The 22087-nt window shown below is 46.9% G+C and overlaps 1 protein-coding gene across 6 annotated transcripts in view; it reads left to right on the forward strand.

Moving 5' to 3' along the window:
- Nucleotides 1–22087, forward strand: part of NAV2 (neuron navigator 2) — a 396738-nt gene that overhangs the window by 121894 nt on the left and 252757 nt on the right. For all 6 annotated transcript variants that reach the window (XM_029208228.1, XM_029208230.1, XM_029208231.1 and 3 more), the window contains exons 2-3: nucleotides 5142–5259; nucleotides 13701–13753. In XM_029208228.1, the coding sequence (XP_029064061.1) occupies nucleotides 5142–5259; nucleotides 13701–13753 (171 nt within the window). The remainder of the gene's footprint in view (nucleotides 1–5141; nucleotides 5260–13700; nucleotides 13754–22087) is intronic.

The following is a 22087-nucleotide window of genomic DNA, read 5'->3' on the forward strand; positions in this document are numbered from 1 at the left end:
AGATGGGTCAGAGCCAGAGCGGGAAAGACTCCTTCAGATACTGGTGCGAAACGATTCTAGAGCCTTTTCCTCTAGAAATCTTTTCTCTGGAATGATGTGATGATTTGGAGTTGGGGGTGGGGATGGTTGTTTTATTCTTTCCTAGAACTGTGTGGTTCTTTGTCTTGCCCATTTCTACTGAAAGTTCACCGATCAAGGATGAGTGGGCTCCAGCGTAAAAGCAACAGAAGCCCTAAGTCTTTAGAGCTCTGCGGAACGAGAGGCTCTGGAGAAATTGATTCTGAATGCCTGAGGCTTACAGAGGAAGCCCTGCATGCCTTAGCCCTTGCTTAAAATCTTCCAAACACACACTGTTCCGTATTTGTTGACTTCCTGAACCTGAAGTAGTCTTCGATGACTAAGGATATTGTGAGTTTATTTTCCAAAGGTACTCCTTGGAAGAATGGCAGTCATTGCATGAGGTACTGAAACAGCGAGTGAGAGGGATGGGGCTGAAGTATGTCAGTGCGTAGCAGGGCCCATGAAAACTGTGTTTCTTAAAATAAATCTAGGCATTTTCTTGTGACTCACTTCTTCACAAAGTCGAGAGCTGGGGAGAGGAAACTCCAGATAATCAATGATTCTTGTTTGATGGGTCCTGATTAACGGGCTTGCACTCTGGAGTGATTTATTTTCTCTATTCCTTCCTCTTTTCAGTCAATAAAGAGACATGAGATCCTGGTTTGAGGATTCACTGAGAGCTCACGTTAAGTCTCCAATGCAATCAGTTTCCCAAGGGTTTGCCCTTTTTCTCTCCATTCAGCTCAATGCCGGCAACCACTTACTGACCACCTGCTGTGCCCCCGCCTTGAGAGACACTGTCTGGGCCCAGAGATGGACGAGACACCATCTCTGCCACAATCTGGGGGTGGAGTGAGGACGTGGTGCCAGCAAACAGGTTCTCTGCTTCGTATGCAGCTCGGGATGCAATGAGGAAATCAAGGGTGACTTCCTGGAGGAACCAGCGTAGGAATGGAGTTTTTTGGGGTGGCCCCAGGTGGAGGCACTCAGGTGGGTGGGGTGGCAGGAGTTCAGAGATGGGGAAGTGTGAGGTCCAATTTTCCTGAGGGTAATTGTAATTATTACTGAGCCCTTGCTATGTGTAGGCATATTATGTCATTCAGTCCCTATGACACAGACTGGCCACTTTCTTCTGTAAAGAGCTGGACAGTAAATATTTGAGGCTGTGTGGGCTAGAAGCCTCTATCACAGCTACTCAGCTGTGCCATTGTGGTCTGAAAGCAGCTACAGATGACAAATGGGTGTGACTGGGCTCCCACAGAACTTTGTTTACAGAAACAGGTGGTCCCTTGGGTTTGGCCTGGGTCACAGTTGGCCAGTCCCTCCCTGCCTTATCATATACTTGGTATAATCCCCATTTTATGGAGGATAAAACTGAGGTACAGAGAGGTGAAAAGAAATTCACATGCCAAGGGCCACCTTGACTTGGTCAGTTCCCAAGCCCAAGCTTTTCACTTACCCACGCACTGCCTCCCCTGCGAGGTCGACGCTGGCTGGGGAAGAGTGGATGGATAAGACTGCCTTGAACTGCGGTATGAAAAGTCTGCCTTTCATTCAGTGGGGAGCCATTGATGATTCTGTGAGCAGGTGATAGGACTAGAGCTGTGCTCTTGGAAGATTAAGTTGGTTGTGGTATGTAGGTAGATTCGAGTTGGGAGAAGAAGAGCTCTGTCTTAAACAGCGTGGAGTAGAGAGGTTCACTCCTTTGGCAGAGCCATTTCTGACCACTGTAGAACTTTCCGAGTTCTCCCTGGTATGCCAGATACCTGTGTGGCCTCCCCAGGGCTCCGCACTGTGTGCTGGTGGGTGATGGGGAGAGGGTTGCCCCTGTACTTGTTGACAGAAGCTTGCTTAACCTTGGCTTCCTGCCGGACTGTGTAGACACAGAGAGGGCTGGCTTTAGGGAGGATACGTCTATTTTAAAATACCCTTAATCACCTAGGAAGGGAATGAACAGAGGTGCCTGTATCCCCTCCCACTCAGCGGTGTCCTTGTCCGTGGCCTGTTCTCACCTCAGCTGATGGTTGTGGGGCAGGTGGCTTGAAGCTTTGGGATGTTCTCGTGGTCCCTCAGACCCTCAGGTGGTAGGATCCCTCCAGGGCTTGAGACATCACTGCGGTGTATCTCCTGTTGAGGGAAGATACCAGCCTGGTATCACTCTCTGTACCAGCCTGGCCAGTTTCTGGCCTGCTTTTCTTTCACAGTCTACTGTGGTTTGTGATTCCAGATGGGGGTGCTCCAGACTCTCGAAATTGTACCTTGTGAAAGAGAAGGGGGGTGAGTCTTCAAGTCATTTGCGTCCTGGAGGTTCAGGGTAGAGGCTGTGGCTGGTTTTGTTCTGGCCCATTTTATAATGCTGGTAGTCAAATTTCTAATATCCTTTTTATTTACTGAACACTTAGCATGTGTCACATTCTGTGTCCTTTATGTGTATGAACTCGTTTCACCTTCATAATGGCCCAATGATGTTGGTATTATTATCCCCTCTGGTAAATGAGGACACCCAGGCCAAAGGACACAGACGTAATAGGCAGTGTGGCAGCTAAGATTTAGAGCAGTCTGCTGACTCCAGTGCCCTCCTCTTGACCACCTGCTCTCTCTGCTTCCTGAGCCGCACGTGGGTCAGGTCAGGGGCTTCCAGGTGGTGCTTCACTGGGTCTTCGCAACCACCTTCTGAAGTAGACCTTACTGTGCCCATTTTACAGCTGGATAAACTGAAGCCCGGAAAAGGCAAGTGACTTGCCAGAGGGCATTCAGACAGCAATGGATAGGTTTGGGGGTTTTATTTATTTTTAAACAATTCTTTCAGTGAGAACATAACAGAGAATGAGCTGAGTCAGTAGGACGGTGTCATGGAGGGGGTGAGTGCATTGAGTAATTTATATTTGTATTCAGAGAAGCAGTGTTGGAGAGTGTCTAAGGGATTCTAGAGTTAGTCAGCCTGGGTTCATATCCTGGCACTGCCACTTCCCTGTGATCTTAGATAAGTTACTTTACCTCTCTACACTTTAGTTTTCTCCTCTGAAGAATAGACACAATGATAGCATCTACCACAGAGAATAAGGATGAAATGAGTTAATGCATGTAAAGTGTCTGGACCAGTGTCTGGTATGTATTAGGCTCTGTATGTGTTCGTTGTTATTAAGCTCCTACTCTGCATAAGGCACTTTTTTCCGAATATGTTGTATCACTCAGTTTTCATAAGAACTGACAAGTACATGGTATTTATTCCATTTTACAGATAAGAAAACCTAGGCTCAGAGAGTCAAACAGCCCACCTGAGGTCATACACCCGTTCCTCCAGAGATACATGTTGAGAAATTGAACAAAACAGACCCAGATCCCCACCCTGGGGAGCCTCCGGGGCTGGGACTTGAACCCAGGTCTTTCTCTTTTCCTTTGAATGTCTTTCCCTTTCTCTCTCTCCCTCTTAACAATTTCATCGAATGATCTCTCAGATTGGCCATTGTAATGACCAAGATGGCGCTCGACTTCCTTAGCCTTCTCAGTGCTTGTGAAATTGAAAATGATCTTGCTGAACTAGAGCTTCTATCTGACAATGTGGGAGTCATGAGGAAGGAAAGTGACATGGATTTAAGGATTAGATGCCATGGTCCGAGGTGTGAAATAGAACCGTATTGTGGTGTGGGTCTCTGCAGTGGAAGCTTCGCGTTGGGGGCTGGGGGGTGGATAGGCGTCGTCTGTTCCCAGCGCTTGATGAAGCGGAAAGTGCACGTCTGCCTTGACCCCTCTTGGGATGAGGCCTTCACGGTCCCAGGTGGAGTAGTCAGAGGTGCCGCCTCCCTCGAAGGGCCTATTTTGCAAGTCCGGGCCCTGGCCCTCAGTCCCCATTCCGGGGGCCTTGAAGGGCAGCACCCCACTGTGTGAGATTCCTCTGAGCACAGTGTTGGGAAGAGTGAGAGCTGGGGCAAGGACAGGGCTTCCACCGCTCTGTGAGTCACGCGAGATCTCGGAGCAGGCCTGCTGGTGGAGATACAGTAATCACTTTCATCATTTGGGTGGAGACATCACACGGATTAGTATGTGAACTGCACCTGCAGACACGGCCCAGCTGAGGTGGGATACTTCTCTTTCTGAGCAGGCGCGGGTTTGTATCCCTCCTGGGGAAAAAAAAGGTGCTGATAAATAGGACCTGCATGTCCCCCGCAAACTCACAAGTCCACGCATGAAACTTAGCACTCAGAATTGACGAGGAGGTTTTCAGTTTTGTTTTTGGCTTGTGTCATTTAGGGAGAAAGTTTTTAGGCGAGAGTTTTCTTGTGTTTGTTGACTCTTTGGAAGGAAATACTTTGTGCCGACGATTCTGTGACTGGGAGGGGCAGGTCTCTCCATCCCCCAAGGGGGTCTGCTTTCCTGATCCCATGATGACCCAGCCTCTGCCTTTCAGGTGCTGTGCACACCAATGCTGTGTTTAAATATGTTGGAATTTGCTGGGGGGGTTTTGTTCCCAACTGTGAAAATGATGCCAGGCTTTTAAGTTAAACTGATTAAATTTGAGATGATTGTGAGGCCATTAATAACCCCGCTCACACAAGAGTAATTGAAGCGCTCTGTGTTTCGGTACTTGGCTCCTTTACAAGGGACCCAGGCTCCTGAGAACCCGGCTAACTCAATAGCCCTCCTTTCCCTGAAATGGCCCGTGAAAAGATGCCTGTTGGGTGGTAACCTCCCCATACGTTTTCTCAATAAAGAGAAAAAGATGGGAAGGGGCAGGGTAGGGCAGTGGGGCGGGGGAGACCTCGCCTGCATTTAGAGCCGCAGCCTCTCAAAGCCGTCTGGCGCAGACTGTTTAGTTCCGTGTCCCCTGTCCCATTCAGGCCTCTGCATGTTTTGAAGCTTTCTTTAGCTTTCTCCTGAGCCTTGATGGCAGATCTCTCAATAGGTGAAAGCCTGGCTCTGGCCAGCTGAATACCCCATGGGCACAATGCACTGCATGTTAATGGCGCTGGCTGGCCCCAGACAGCTCGCCTGCGGGACAGTGGCTCCTATACCAGCCTAGCAGCTGTGCCTCAGATGGAATCTGACGGGGTTCCTAAAGTTGCCCGTTTGCTTTTTTGCAGATCTACACGGACTGGGCCAATCACTATCTAGCCAAATCAGGCCACAAACGTCTCATCAAGGATCTCCAGCAAGATGTGACGGACGGCGTCCTCCTGGCCCAGATTATCCAGGTTGTGGGTAAGAGCAGATTTTACGTCAGGGGTGGATGAGTTACCGTGGAGAACAGTCCAGACGGGGTCGAGTCTGGCAAGAGGGACTTGGAATCCCGACATCTAAAAATGCAGTGTTTCTGTCACATGTATGACACTTTTTTTGACTCTTGCCTTGTGCCGGGGGAGTGAGGGGTACCAGCTTGTTTTTCCTGATAAGATCACCCACGTGGCAATCTCACCTTGATTCTCTGAGAAGAAAGACTAGCCCTGGCTGGGGGGAAATGCTGGTGGTTTGGGGAGGGGCTCTCTGTCCCCTTTCTTACCTCCTACCATCTTTCTGGCTCTCTCATTTCCCCCCTGCGATGGTGCTTTTTTGTGGATTACTCTGGCAATATTTCAAAAAAAAAAAACAAAAAACGGCAATATGGGGCTGGCTTATTCCTGTGAACTCTAATCGGGTCTGAGAAATCAAAGGATCAAACTCCGCAGAGGGCTGGTTCTGTTTTTCATACTAGGGGAAGGGAAGTGGAGTGGTGGGGCTTTTAATGCCTTGGCTGTGTGCAGGAGGAGAGGAGTCACCCTGGGCAGGAACGTGGGTGGAGGCTGGGCACAGCTTTGCCTTGGGTCTTAAGGGAAGCACCCCAGTGGTCCTGCCTGAGAACGCAGAGCAGACCGTGGAGGCGGGAGGCCAATTAGATGGCATTAGACTGATTGTTGTCGCTGGCAGCTTTAGCGGCCGACTCATGCCGAAAGAGAAGGCAGAAAAATAGGACAGAAGCCCCAGCCCCTCAGGCGTGAGTTCTTATGGAAAAGTTGCTTATCCTTCAAGTGAGAAGAAGCCTTTTATGGTTCTAGCTCTGCTCACATCTGTGGAGACTGTACCTAAAAATATATGTACGTTGCCCTCAGGCGAAGATCTTGGACTTTGAAAGAGAAAGATGCTTCCCTGCTGTCCCAAGATTGATTGAAGACCAGCTTCCATTGGTCCTCCTTCTCTCCTTTTTCCTTCCTTCCCTGTATTAGTTTGCTGTTGCTGTATAACAAAGTGTCACAAACTTAATGGCTTAAAACAACATCTATTAACTATCTCACAACATGCATTAACTATTTCTGTGCATCAGAAGTGCAAGCATGGCTTAGCTGGGTGCCTCTGCCAGGCTGCAGTCAAGGTGTTGGTCAGGCTTGAGTCCTCATCTGGAGCTTGACTGGGGAAAGGGGTCAAGCTTACTCAGATTGTTGGCAGAATTCATTTACTTGCAGTTATAGGAGTGTGAGCCCTGATTTCTCCCTGACTGTTAGTTGGAGGCCACCCTCAGCTCCTAGAGGACCCTCTCAGCTCCTTGCCACATGGGTCTCTGAACATGGCCTCTGCCACCTCTGTTTCCCTGTCTTTAAAATGGGCACAGCCATGCCTGCTTTGTCTGATCTTGTGGCAGTCTTGGGAAATGCACAAGGTAGGTATCAGATATGAAATATGCTTGGATACCGGAAGGCGTTTCTGGATAGGACTTGGTAGCCACTGCCTAGAAAGATACGTGTAGAAAGATGAAGAGGCCTCTGAATCGATGTCAGAGTGTCACGATAGACTAGTTGTATCTGCCAGGGCCCAGCAAAGGTGAATGGTACCGTGTATTGCACATTCACTAAGCGTGGCGCTAGGGAGACGTAAGCTAGCACAGTTTCTAATCATTGCTCAGGAGGATGCGTCCCTGAATCTATTCAGATGAGATGAACCTCCCTAGACAGTGACCTTTCTGGGCCTGAACTATTGGACTGTGATTTCAGAGGCTCAAGCTAGTACCACTGATGCAGGCTGCCACTCAGGCCACCAAGTTGCTTCCTCCCCAGCCCTCCAGGAGAGGCTCCCTCTGCCCAGGGACTCGCTACTAAGTAAGGCCAGATGTCAACACATGGAACTCTACCCCTGACTGTGCCAGGCTCACACCCTCTGCTCTGGGTGTGGAGAACAGAGGCCCAGGATACGGGGAGATGAGAAGGCAGCTAAACATAGGCATCTCCTATGCGACTTCTTCCCTAGACTGTCCATCAGCCAGTTCAGAACATTTCATCTCAGAGTGTCTTATGAACACAGATCTCTTGGTTGGTGGGGGGTGGCGGGAGGGGACAGCACTCTGACCAGGATGCTAAACTATTAACCGCTATGCTCCATGTTTCCCCCACACATATGCCTATAAAAGGAAAATGTAAAAATATATATTTGTATGTGTGCGTGTTTTTAATATATACATATATGTGTGTGTGTATATATATACAGACACACATATGTGTGTTGGGGGTGGGTGTATCTCTCTCTGTTCTCCCTAAGATTTAACCAGAATTGGAGTCCTAGTGACTCCATCTTGTATTGGACAGAATTCTAGTGGTTACAGTTGCTCTTTGGCTGGAGAGCTCCTACTCATTCTTGAAAGGTCAGTTTCTCCCTGATACTTCCTAGCTCCCCCAGGCAGAGCTGGAGGGACCCTCCTCTGTCATCCTACTGACTGCTATATTGGGCCCGGGTCTCTCCAGGCCTGGGTGTGAGTCATCTTTCTTTCTAGATTCACAGCATTTAACATGGTACCTGGCGTGCAGTGATGTTCAAGAAGAGTTGAGGAGATTAGGGATGAGAATTTTATTCACTGCAACCCTTGCTTCCCTAAGCCTGGCTCGGATTGTTTCCTAAAGGTGGCCCAGATGTTTTCCCTTACCAGTATTTAGTATTCTTCTGAGCACTCCTCTAAACTGTATGTCACACCCTCCTCCTTTCCAGGATTCTGCTGCAACTCTAAGGTTTGGAAGGGACCTTTTAAAAGCCTCAACCTGATGCGTGAATTGCTTCCGTGAAAAGCAGTCAGCAGAGTCTATTAAAGTAGTCAGCAGATGGGCAACTTACTACCTCCTCAACCAGTTCTAACGACGGAGAGTTAGAAGTTTTTAAAACTCTTGTTTCATTAAGTCAAAATCTGCCCCTCCTTGGTAGTGTCTCCCTACAAGTGCTAGTTCTGCCCTCCAGGGCTACAAAGAGCAAGCTAATCTGGGACAACTAGAGCATCAAAATAATTGAGGACCATTGTGGATTATAACTGTGGAATAAAATAGGAATCTACAAATCTGTATTGATAGATACATAAATAGATGATCTGTCAGTGGAGAAGAGAGAACTCAACTGTTCGGGTGAATGCTGACTGATAAATGTAGAAGAGTTGCGTGGTAAAGGTTAGTTAAGGCAAGAATCACCAATGGATGCTGAAATCTAGAGGAGAAAGTTTGATGGAGAGCAGCTATTTACGTGGTCTCACAGTGGCTCTCCACTGATGGCTTATTAGCTGCAAAGGGACCTATAGTAACCACATGGGAGAATGAGGCATCATGACCAGGTGATCAAAAGTACCTCACTGGTGAGCAGCAGCTGGGTGTCACGTGCTTCCTGACGTGGTACCTCGAAAAGAGTGCAACATCACTTAGTGTTGCATTGCAATCAGGGATGGAAAACCTGAAACCCATCCTGAGGAATCTCGGACAAACCCAAATTGTGGAACATTCTGTTAAAAAAAACTGGCCTGAATTGTTCCAAAATGTCAGTGCTGTGAAAGATATAAAAGGCTTAGAAATTGTTCCAGAGGAAAAGAGATTAAAGAGACCTGACAACTAAATGTACCGCATGATCCTGGACTGGATCCCACACAGGGGCATAAAATGCTACAAAGGACAATTTTGAGTCAGTTGACAAAATTGGAATATTGGAATTACAGTAATGTTAAATTTTCAGAATTTTAAAATTGTACCATGAAATAATATCCTTGTCCTTTGGAAATACACAGTAAGAGTGAGGGACATGATCTATGTAGCCTACACTAAATTGATTCAGAATTTTTAAACAAGTGTACCTATAGAGAGAAAGAGGGAGGGAGCGAGAGAGGGAGAAAATGAGAATGGATGATGCTATACGGGAATTCTCTGTACTGTTCCTGTAACTTTTCTGTAGGTTTGAAGTTACTTCAAAATAGTTCAAAAGAGCACATCTAAATGAAGGTCCATCAAAACCTGCAGTCAGGGAGATTGTCCTTTGAAGGGACAACCTGTTCCTAGGCCTGGGAGGGAGGAATGTTGTGCCTAATGATTAAGGATCCGTGTGCTATGAGGCCAGACCCATGACTAGGGAGCTGGGGGGCTGGGTTGGGAGGGTAGGAATCAGGGAACGTTTCCTCAAGGAATTTATCTATAAGCCAAGACCTCAAATTTGGAGTTAGCTGGGTAAAGTGGTCAGGGAGGGCTTTCCTGGTGGAGGAAATAATGCATAGAAAGGCTGGAGGGTAGAGAGTCAGAGGCTCAACAAGGCAAAATAAGGCCAGGCTACCAGGTACAGGGCAGTGAATTCTGGGCTTTAACCTAAAGAACAAAGGCCAGTGATCGAAGAGTCGGTTTTCGGCTTGGGAATCTTACTCCCTCCTCTACTATTTCTAATGATGGAGAGTTGGAATCCTTTAAAAGCTAAGATGTGTAACATGAAGGAAAACCTTAGATGCTTTTCACAGACATTGCTCCTACCTAAGTCTCCATCTAGCCCGGATGGGCCCTAGGGTCTAGCCATCTCTTCATCCATCCATCCTAGGGCTGGTCTTACCAGATAGTGGCATATCTTGGGGCCCACACTTTTCCGTCATTGCCTTCTGCCCATTAGGCAGATAATAGACCTTTTGCTGCTGCCTCTTAGTGCCCTTGCTTTAGTGGCTGAGGGTTGGGTGTCTGTTTTCAGCCTCTTATTAGTATGATAATCTTCTTGAGTCATGAGCTGCCCGAAGCCGGCAGTTGCCTGCCAGCCCATCACGGTGCCATGTCCGTGAGTTATTAGAAAGGTTTGCAAGGCCAGGATAAACAGCATGAATCAAGAGGGAGAGACAGGCCTCCCCCCTCCTGCCTACATTGCTGTCACGCAGGGAGGATGCCAGAAGGGGTTGGAGTGAGCGAAGGAGAGAAGGGGCGGGAGACAGGGAGGAAAGAGGAGAGAGAGAGGGAGGGAAACAGGATAAACAAAGGAGGCTTGGAGAGAAGGAGGAAGCCAAGACAGAGAGGGGATGAGAGCAGCTCACTTTCCACCACCATTTGGGCTGCCCCTGAGCACAACCAGGAAATTCAGGCAACACGCAGGACCCTACCTTCTTTCTGTTGATGACCTGCTACCATGACGTGGCCTTGGGTAAGTCATCTGCCTTTCAGTGAGGGCAGCCAATTTTGCTAGACGTTGGCAGGGCTGCCAGCTGCCCTGCACATGCCTAGATACCATGCATAGATGCTTGGGCTGTTGAAATGCTTGGAACCCTTCCGAGGAGGTCTTTTGAGAAGTGATGAGCTTGATCCCATTCTTCTCAAAGTGCACTGATGCTTTCCAGTTACTAAGTTGTCACCTTGTGTGCAGACAGGTCACCACATTAGAGATTTTGCTGGAATGAATAAATTACCATTGGCACTTGAGGATGCCGGTTTTAATCACAGTTGAAGACTTTGGGGGACAAATGCCTTTGCTTCTCTGGTTATCTTCTCTGGGGCTGTAGCCAAAGACCCCCTACCCCGAGTTAATAAATTCAGCTCTGAGGACCAAGCTCTTCTTCCTTCTAACCAGCAGAATCGGAGCTGCTATTATTGCTCTAAGTATTTATGACAACCACAGAAATTCTTGAGAATTTAAGTTGAAGGAGAAGTATTTAAATTACATGAAATTGGAAACTAGGAGGTCCAGACTTTTTTGCATTTTTATTAAACATTTATTTTGAGTTGGGGCTGAGTCATTTGATCTCTTCCCATGTTTTCTTTAGAGGGTCATGAATAGGCTTCACCCCATTGGTTTATTTTGAATGTTGTAAGATGGCAGCATTAGGCTTATAGGAGCCTAATGAATTCAAGGAGCACCTGACTGTGGTTTAGGTGACAGACCATGAAAAGGAATTAGAGGGATAATTAGACCAAATCCCTTGGTTTTGTTTATCCAGAAGGTATATAAATAATCTTTAAAATGACTTCTCAGGATCATAGTTATCCATCCTTCACTTAAATGAGCACTAATGAACTGGGTGTTGATCAGAATCCAGTGCCGTATGACTTTGGCCATCATGAGTATCCAACTGGAAGATACCTTGAGTGGCCTTGATTCTCAAAAGCCGTATCGGTGTTGTGTATCAAAATCCAAGGTCAGAGTGCAAGCCTGCCGTAATTTCCCGTGTATGAAGGAGTGCCATTTGTCAAGGATCTTTCTTTCTTTCCACCTTCAGTACATACATTGATATATACAAGTGAAAGAGCAGCTGCCTCAAAATAGACAGTAAAACTTTGATTCATTGGAATGTTCAGAATACTCCTTAGTTCCCCTCAACAAATACATATTGAGTGGCTACTGTGTGTCAGGCACGGTGCTAAGCTCTAGGGTTATAGTAGAAAACAAAGCAGATGAAAATCCTTGTTTTTGTGGAGTTTACATGCTAGTGACACATTCTGGCTAATTGTATTTTCTGGTGAACTGAAGAACAAACATCCATGAGTTATCCCATTCATTGGGCATCCTTTACGAGCTTTTTAAAGGCTTTATGGCACCTCTTTTGGGAATAGGGAAAAGCAGGTGGAGGAAGCTTCCTAAAATGCCTATTCCAGTGTTCTTAAGAGCTGAGAAAACTCAGTTGGCTCTCTGAAGACCGAGGTCTTCCCAGGTGGGTCATAAGCCTGAATATCTATTACTTTGGGCCAGTTCTAAAGACGGTGTAGATCAGGCTGAATGTATACTAACCAGGCGCTGTCTCTAGTAATTAGATTTTTAAATAATTTCCTGCCACTAGCTTGCTTTCTTATTTTTTACTTCTTAAGATAGAAACACTAGAGGAAGAAAACCCAATTGAGGTAACGGTGAGCTATATTTAGTTTCAGGTGTTCTAAAACCTTAATGTCCTGGGACACTTTGAGTCTGTTATCCTTTTCAGACACTTTTCAATGTCTTTTCTCTTCATGGAAGTTTTACGTGTCATAGTCATTAAAATCTGATGTGATATATATATATATATATATATATTTTAAATGCAATTTTGCAAACACTTGTCGAGCCCTAAGGATACAAGTGTGAAAAACAAAATCTACATGTCTGCGTAGCTGGGGGAGACAAGAAAAGGAGTTACACATTAGGTGTTACTTAAAAGCAAAGTAGAGGCAAGTCCAGGGTGCTGGGAGAGCAAAGAGACCTAGTGGGACTTACCCTTCTAGGGGAGGGGGCATGCAGTAAAGGGACATGGGATTGGGGAGGAATCTCATAAAGGCTTCACAGAGGAGGCAAGTCCGTAATTCTTTACTGTGAACTCCTCGCTGAGTTTCTGGGCTTAACTCAGATGGAGACATCAAAAAAGGGAAATTTTATTTTATATATTTTTGCATAGATGATAAGAATATATATTATTGGATTAATGATCTCTACCACACATAGAACACTCGCTGTGCTAGGCGCTGCACTGAGCAGTTTACTGGCATCATGTAATCTTCTTCTCACAGCTCCTCCCGTGAAGTAGGTAGTATTAGCTCCATTTTATAGATGAGGAAACTGTGGCCCAGAGAGGTTGTGTTACATGGCTAAGATCACACAGCTGAGAAGCTATAAAGCTGAGCTTCAAACTGGGGTATCTTCACCTCCAAGCCACTACACGTACTGCCTTTCTTGTAGCACTGTAGTTGCAAACTCAGATGTCTTGGGCTGTGTCTTGCAAGGATTCCTCCATACTTAGGATGAAATACATTCACCATGGGAAGCTGGGCCTTTCTTCCCTGTTATTTATTTGATTTCCAGCTTATTCAGTACAGCCTCTTTCTATCACTTCCCTAAGTAGGTAGGTAGGTACTCTTTTGACTTCAATAGTGTGTGTTCTAGATCTAATCTGGACTTACTGTATGAGCATGGATGTGCCATTTTTAAAGTCTCACTCTCTTGTTCTTCCATTGGCCACCACTTCGGGAATAGAATCAAGACAAACAAAAGCAATCTTAGCATTTCTGGCTAAAGATGGGGTGAGATGCTGTCATCTATGGCTTTTGTCCCCAGGAGCTGTGTTGTGGCTGGATGGATCCACTCTGAAGCACCCTATCTTTTGTGGGCAAGTTGCAGTTGCCTTTTTAAGAGCCTAAAGCACAGTCACAGCTCAGGCCGTTTCCCAGTCTCCAGACATTTCCACCATGCCCCATCACTCCAAGACTGTCATCAATGCAGTTGTCTCTGCCTTAGATGACAGCGACCTTGCCCCAGCTGTCCCTGGAGGGCGGCAGCTCGATGAGTAAGTCCTGAAGCTTGCTAGATGCGTCTCAGTATTTCACATGCCTGTGTTGGTTGGACAAACCCCAGTATGGGCCTTAGGATTTTCTTGGCCTCAGGGGTCCTGAACATCACTGCTCAAAGTGTCTGTGATGATTATTTATTTTTCTGACTTGTGTTTCTTTTTTCAGCAAATGAGAAGATTGAAGACATCAATGGCTGTCCAAAGAACAGATCGCAAATGGTAAGTGGTACACGGGCAGTGAGTGTTTATGTTATGTTAGTAAGCCCTGCCTCAAAATGATATTGACCATCTTGAAAACATTCACACCACGAGCTTTACTCTGGGGGATTATATTAATAAACTAACAGCCATTTCCAAATAGCCATGGTTTGCTTGTCTGACATTTGTTGGCATCTATTCGAAGATGGCTGTGATTTTTACGTAGGTCGTGAGACAGCGAAAATGGTCCTTGCTCTTAGAAACAAGTTACGCAGAACTGCTGCAAACATACCCTTGTTTAGAACTTGCGCTGATATGACTCTTGCTTTTTCCTCAAAGACCCACAACAATTTCTGTTTGTGTATGGTGCTGGGGCACAAATGGAGTGATGGTATCATAACAACCATCAGAGATTGGGACGTGTGGTCTGATTGCCTTTAAAGGTTAGAATGATGTGAAATCACAACTGTGACAGGAAATGTGAAATGTCCAATCACATCCAGACCATTCACGACGTAACCTTGACAAGTGACATTCTCTCTGGCGTGATATGCTTAAGCTCTGATATTATAACTTTAAAAAATCTTTAAAAATCTATTCTGTTCTTGTTGCATGTCCTGCACATAATCTTTGAATGAAAATTCATGATCACTGTTGAGTTCAGGGAGCATTGAATTGTGACACAATCTGAGTGCTTAGTTTTTCCCTTAGAAATGCTTTTCAAATATGAATTTTTCCACAAAGATTGTATATTATCAGACTCTGTTAAGATGACGCTAATACCTGTTTAAAATATGAAGGTGGCAACGGAAGGACAACCTTTTCTCCTGGACGTTAATTTGCTTCCAGAAATCTAAAAAAAAAGCATAATTTGTTTTCTAACCTCACCCTCCTCCCTTTGAGTAGACACAATTGGATAGTGTCATTCCAGAACACACTGAAGTGATTGGCCTTCCTTGGATTTACTGTTTAATTTTCTGAATTGTTTGTTATCCCAGTGAGTGGACAAGATAGCCTTTTCGTCAACTTTTTATCTAGACACGCAAAGTTTCTTATTATAAAGAGGAGTGAGTGTGCCTGGTGGGGGCAGGGGATGTCATTTTTCACGTTAAATTCTGAAACGAGTTTCTCTTTTGTTGTTGTTCCGCTGGAGATTTTGTTTCTTTCTGTTTGATCCAGAGAGCAGCCCGTCCTCACATAGGAAAGTCCCCATGCAGACGTCTCATGGCTGCTTTGACTTTTGGAAAAGCTTGGCTGCTATTTTTGCCAGAGCTACTACAGCTGTCTGCTGTATTAATAATTGAGAAAATTTGGAAGATAGAAGACTTAATTTTAGTGCAAGCATTTTACACATGCAGTCATAGCTTCTCATGAAAGAGATGTAGTATTTCCGCCTGGGATAGAGATGGATGCGTTTGTCCCAGCGCATTATAATGCATATGTACAACTGACAGCTTAAGGTAGTGAACCTTTTATTCTGTTTGGTGCATTTGTATTTTCTGTACCTTCTGTTGGAGATGTTTGCTGTTAAAGTCCACTTTCAAGCTTACAAAATAATACCGTCACCTCAGATTCTTCCGTGCCAATTTAGTTTATGTAAATATGTTATGTATAATGCTACATAGCACCAACGCAATTTTGTGGTTTCTCTGTAACTCTTTCAGCTATGGAAGTATTGGGTTTTTCTTCATGCACTGTGTTTTTTTTCTTTCTTTTTTTTTTTTAAGAACACAGGAGTATAAAACCCTAAAATCGTCTGTGGTAATTAGGTCCAGCTCAGGGGCGGGGGGGGTTGGGTGGGCAGACAAGGTCTGGTGGTAAAAGTGGCAGAGAATAATTCAGCAGACAGGATGTGAGTCCAGGAAAAGGTCAAAACCTCCACCACAGTCATTCCATTCTGTAGGAAATGAGAAAGGCGATGATAAGGAGCTCGGGGCCATTGTCCTTTCACCTACATCACAAAGCAGTGACAAATCCATAACGCAGAGCTCACCTAGGGCACACAGGAAGTGCTGCTTACACACAAGCACAGGTGGTGTTCTGGCTAATAGGACACCTGTGTGTATGTGTGTGTGAGCACGTACAGAGTTAAAGCATCCCTACTCATGGGAAGTATCATTTGGGAAGATGGCATAGCAGATGAGCTACCATTTCTAGATTCCTAGAAGGTTAAACTCCCAATTAGGCTTTATTTAGGGCAGCCAATGATAAAGATTTGTTGTTGTTTGCTAAATGTTGCCTGTTTGGAGGAGACCAGAAGGGAACATGCACGGAGAGCATCATGTTGGCAAAAGGAAGACGACACACAACGAGAGAATTGGAGAGTGTACCTGCTGGGAGGGTAGCTATGACTCCACTGAAAATCATCAGCATAGAGTTACTGTGCTCACAGAAACAGAGCATCTTCAGAGGCCTTAAATAACGGAGACAAAGAAAAACAATTTTTGCTTCAGAGCAGGGGAATGGGTGCTATTTCAGTTTCCAAGGGGCAAATTATTTCATTAGCTAATCGGTGGGTAGGCACGAGAGCTTTAGTTTTACAGGTGGGGTGCCTCTTCCTCCTCTCGTATCTCCCTCCTCCTGACCTACCAGGCTGCCCGGAGCTCTGCTCTCCAACTCCTGAGCTCCAGGCTCTGCCTCCATTTCTGCTCTCTTCCCAGAGGATGTGGAAGTGAAAGCAGACACCTGTGGCATATGGACTAGAGAATTCCAGAGGCCTTGATGCACAAACATTATGGGCATGGCACTGTATACTTTTAGCTTGTCGGTCAGCACACGGTCACAGAGTGCCGACTAATGCCAGGCACTGGACTAGACCAGGTTAGTACCCCAGTGAACAAGATGGGGCCCCTGCCCTCAGGGAGCTCAGTGATGAGTGGGCAGGAGACCAGAGAACAATTAGAACACTGGAATAGTGCAACTGCTCCCATAGACATCTGTGCATGGCACAGTGGGGGCCATTCCACTCCAGGACAAGGGGAGGCTTAGGAGTAACTTTTAGGGGTTGAGTCTTGAAAGGCAAGAGGGTTCACCACGGGGAATGATGAGTGGAAGACGATTCCCATTGCTGGAGATTCTGTTTACCTGAGGATATCCCGGACCCTGCAGAGGAAGGTTTTGCAACCTTTGTTCATGGATCCTACCGTGTGCCATCAGCTGTGTCTGGTGAGACTCTTCTGGCCTCTCTTCAGTGTCAACCCTTCGTCCTGTTGTATCCGAGGTGAGGAATAGGGCATGGAAGAGACCAGAGTGTGACAGACCCCAGAAGCATGGTGGTCTTTTCAGACCTGGGCCAAGTCTTCTGTATTCATCGTCACCCCCCAGGTGGCAGCGCCTCAGGGAACAGCCCCATTGGACCCTGGAGTGAAGTTTTCTAAAGGAAAATACCCGTGGCGATCAGCTCCTGTGGATGAAAGTTGAACCATGGGATGTGAGAAATGGTGGTTAATATTGTTAATATCAGCACTCACAGGCCTCCACGCAGTGCTTTAAGGCCGTTCACTCTCATGGGCACACTCGACCCTCCCGACCCTGCTGTAGGCCAGCGTATCAAGAGACACTGGTGCCGGCAGCTGGAGGGCTGTCCGCAGGGAGAGGCAGAGCCAGGACCTTCGGCATCTCCTGTGATCCTCTCGTGGGCCTCGTAAAACAGGACTGTGCCTGCAGCCGATATGCAGAAGCATGGCAGTGGCTTCCCCTTCCCAAGCAAGCCTGGCCTCAGCTTGTGCTGAAGGAGTCCTTTGCTCTCTTTCAGTCTGACATAGATGCTTTGGGGGCCAAATCCTCGGAGATGGAGCTGTAGAAACAACATTCCCCCCACCTCCTCACCCCCCCAATCCATCCATTTGGCCCTTAAATAGGTTTGTGTATGTGCGTCAGAGCTGGTTAAAATGTTTCGTCTGTTTAGCATTGCCAGGGCAACCCGTGGGGCATCCTTTTGGCTTTCGAGTGGGGTGTTCAGCAGGGTTACGTGTGTGTTTGGAAGGAGAAACATTGCTTGGAGCACAGCCAGTGGACGCTGGGGCTGCCACTGCCTTGCGCCTTGAACCCGCTGTACTCCAAGACGCTGGCTCACTTTGGAGCCTAGGAAAGGAGCAGCAGGGGGTGGTTTTCTTTTTTCATCCTTACTATTTTAAGTGGTTTGGCTTTGCGTTGTCGATTAGAAGAGGTGCAAAGTTAGGAAGGCTGCCTGTCCTTTCAGGCGCTTTCAGTGGAAAGCCCTGGCCTGTTTTCTGCTCTGGCCCGGGGTCATCTGGGGCCTCTCAGTGCTTCTCACCTGCCTGCCCACCTCCTCCTGGGCCCTCAGGGAGTCCTGCCTACTTCCCTCAACCCTTCTAGACCGAGGGCCTGCCTGGGCTTGGGAACCAGACGGGCCAACTTCGAGTTCCTTCTCTGCTCTTCTGTGGCCTTGAGCTAATTATTTAACCTCTCGAAGCCTCTGTTTCCTGTTCTATAAAGTGGGGTTGATAATAATACGAACCTCATCAAGTTTTTGTGAGGACTAATGAGGCAGTCAAAGTGATAACGACGGATGACAGTAATGATGATGAAAATAAGCCATAAAGCCAAACAGTGTTTGCTGTGTGCCAGGTGCCGTCCTAAGTGCTTCACAAATAACCTCTTAGTTCATCCTCCCAACAGCCCTTTGCGGTAGGTGACCTCATCACCCCCCTTCTCCATAGCACATGGTCAGCACTCAGTCAGCGGTGGTTTCTCCCATGATGATAATTTGTTTTAGTAGCCATTCAGGTACTGGGGGACATGGAACCCTTGGGAAATCTGAGAAGAGCTCCTGGCCCCCTCCTCCCCGGATCACACATACCCCGGAACTTTGCATACGGCCTGAGCAGCTCACGGATCCCAAAGTCCCCTGGGGCTCCACAGACCTGCACATTCGACGTGCCTGCTGCTTAGGGTACTGGTCTGCTCGTCACCCTGTCCTTTCAGAGGCCCCTGTGGGAAAAGCGAGCAGCTAGGCTCCCAAAACAAGAGGAACTGGCTCTTAGACACAGAAGGACAGGACACTGGTTTTCAAACTTCTGTTCCAGGAGCAGAACCCCCACGCTTTTCTCCCAAATAAAATTGTATGTGGCACCCCACATGTGAAAGTGACAAAAACTGCATTAGTGCTTTACATAGAAGTAGGCAGCCCAGGGAGGGCCATCGTAGCATCTCCCTTTCACCTGCCTCTTCCCTCCCCCTCCCCACTGTCACATTTGCCCCTGAAGCCCCCTTTCAGAAGGCCAGCCCCTGAAAATACACAGCGCGATGAAGCCTAGGGACCCCCTACCCGGGCATCAGCTTCCAGCTCTGGATAGATCCAGCCCATTCTCTGGTCCTCCTAAGTCTCCTGTAGGAAGAGAGACCATCAACTAGGTCGTCTTCACCTCTAACCTCTGGAGGTTACAAGGCCTCAGGCCTAAGAGCATGGACCCTGAAGGTCAGCTGCTTGTGACCCAGGGCATGTTCCTTAGGATCTCAGGGGACCAGTCTCTGTAACGGGGTTAGTAACAACTCCTGCCTCCCAGGGTGCTTTGCAGGTGTGCATGAGACCATCTGTATGACATGCCCGCGTGCTGCCGAGCACAGAGGAAGCACACAGTTGATGTTAGCTCTTAATAGGATGAGGTTTTTCAAGATACCCCAGTATTTTTAAAGAAACAGATGTTTCAAGACCGGCCAGCCTACCTTTGGGTGAGGGGATTACCGCCGCGGCCCTGGCTAATCCACTTGGCCTCCCGGCACTGTACTTCCTCCCCCGGGAAATGTGGGAAGTGACAGCCCTATGAATAGGTGCAATTATTGTTTGTATTTTGCACGTGGAGACTGAGCTTTAAAAGGTTTTTTGGCCTCAGACTACTTGCCTAGGAGGCAGAGCTGGAGCTTGAACCCAAGTCTGTCTATTCGGAGAGCCTGTGGTGGTCCCTTCTGCGACAGAGAAAGGGTGTAATAGTCTCCACCTCACCAGTCCCTTATTTCTCACTCGTGAGCACAGTAGAGCCAGCTGGGTTTAGCTGACAGTTAGTGAGAAGGGAGGAGAGTGAGTATTTCTGGAGATTGCCTGAGTTGACCTGTCGATGGGAACTCAAGAGCTGAAAAAGGGGCAGGTGGCCCCCAGTCAAAGGCAGCCTCTTGAGAAGCCCAGGAAGAGCCCTGGCGCCAGGTACCTCCGACTGCGTTCTGCACAGAGCTTCCTGGGCCAGGAGAAGGCTGTCTGTAACAAGATCAGGTTTCCAGCCCCAGTGACCTTGAGCCCTCCCAACAGCTGCCAGAAAGCTGGCCACATGCCTGGGGAGTGTCTGAGAGCCTTGGGCAGCTGAGTTGCCTCTTCCCTGGGCCCTTGGACCTATTTTTACATGACCCTAAGGGCACACACGTTACAAAACCAAGAAAGAATGAACGTCCATGGGCCCCATAGAATCTAAAACAAAGTGGAGAGTCCAGGGCCAACATGGGCAGGAAGCATCCACTGCTTCCCGTTCAGGGGGCACATCCAGCATCACTGCATGTGTTGTGGCTGACATTCTCTTTCAAAGATGGCGGCCATCTCCATGTCTGTCTCTTACCTCTTTGGCCACCTCTCTGTTCAAAACCATCATTGGCTCCCCATTTACCTCTCCATACTCTTGAGCACACAAGAGAAGGGCCTTCACAATCTAGTTACCACCATCTCCTGCCACTTGGCCACTCAAACTCTATACCCCCAGCCATACTGGAACTTGGGGTGCCCCAAGGAGGCCCTGTACTTTCGTGCCTTGTACTTTGATGCAAGCTGTCCAGTCTGCCAGGAAGACCTGATGACTGTCCCACCTGGGCAATGTAACCTTGAATATTCAGGTTAACTGTTAACTCAAGTAACTGAGATAATTAGGTGCCTTTTGTCCCTTGTGTTCCCAGGTGTGAAAGCGTGTCTCATAACCTGCTCTTTGTGGTTGTCTGTTCAATTGTCTTCTTGAAGGAGATGCTGTATCTTTCACCTGAGGATCTAAGCACCTATCACTTAGATGACTAGCATATAGTAGGTGGTTAATAAATGTTGGGTGGATGGGCGGACAGATGGAAAGACCGAAGAGGGAGCTGGCCTGGATGTGTCCATGGGGCTAGAGGATTATAACATACTGTTATTCTCATATCATAATCTACTGTTGAGCAGTGATTTGAGCGCTGGGTGTTCACTTGGAAGTTCTTTATGGGATTTAAGAAATGGATATTTAGCACTATTCTAGAAGTGTCTTTCCTTCTCTTAATTCTTTTCTCCCTTGGTTTATCCAGAGGATCCAAATAGAACATGGCAGCTAATTTTTCGTTTACTGAGTTCTTTTACGTTGCTTGAGGTAAGCATGTTTAGACATCTTTACAATTACCAGAGATGATTAACATTGATAATAAAAATGAAGACAATTACTGTTCTAAGTGATTTACATGTTTTAACCCACTTCATTCTCATAACAACCCTATGGAGTAAGAAATATATTTTGTTCATTCCGTTAAAGGGTATGGAGAACTTGGACCCTGATGCCATTTGCTGTGCTCTGCCAGGGGCCAAATGTGAGGCACATTGAAGAACATCTCGTTCTTTCCCCCTCATGCTGTAGAGCCTAGGGTTATTGCCTTTGTCCCTGATTCTGTCCGGGTTTTTATATAATATTAATAGCAAATACATATACAGTACATTGGGGCAATGTTTTAGACATTTTATCTGCATTATAACTGGTTTTATTTTCATAAAACCCTATGAGAGCAGGTACCTTTATTATTTCCACTTCACAGGTGAGGAAACTGAGGCAGAGACAGGTTTAGTAAGTTTCCTCAGGTCGCACAGCTAGTAAGCGACAAGCTGGGGTTTGAACCCTGGAAGCCTGGCTCGAGAGTCCATTCCCTTAACTGTTATGCTATCCTACATATAAGGAAATAGATGGAAGAAGAGAAAATGACTGACGTGGAGGTGCAAAAATTATATTTGTAATACTGTCTCCTCATGTAGGTAAGGGCAGAGCTTTGGGATGAGGCATTCCATCATGGCAAGGAGATTTGGGATTAAAAAGAATAAGCATGGACTCTGGAATCAGGCAGACCTGGGTCTCACATACTGGGCCCGTGTGCTGGGCAAGTTACTGAAAATCCGAGTCTTTTTCCTTCTCTGTAAAAGGGAGATAATTATGGAAGTTGCCCCCAGGGTTGCCAGGGATGAATGAGAGACGGTATTAAAAGCACCTGGCTCATGAAGAGAGCACATTAGACTGTCATTCCCTTCTCTGTTGACAAGTCACGTATTTCCTAACTATTAACTTGTGCATTAAAAAGGCTTTTCATATTCAAAAAGTAGGTACCAGTGTGGTAGGCTGAACAATGGAC

The sequence above is a fragment of the Monodon monoceros genome, unplaced genomic scaffold (assembly GCF_005190385.1).
Source record: "Monodon monoceros isolate NGI ecotype Baffin Bay Population unplaced genomic scaffold, NGI_Narwhal_1 Super_Scaffold_7, whole genome shotgun sequence".
NCBI classification, from domain to species: Eukaryota; Metazoa; Chordata; class Mammalia; order Artiodactyla; family Monodontidae; genus Monodon; species Monodon monoceros.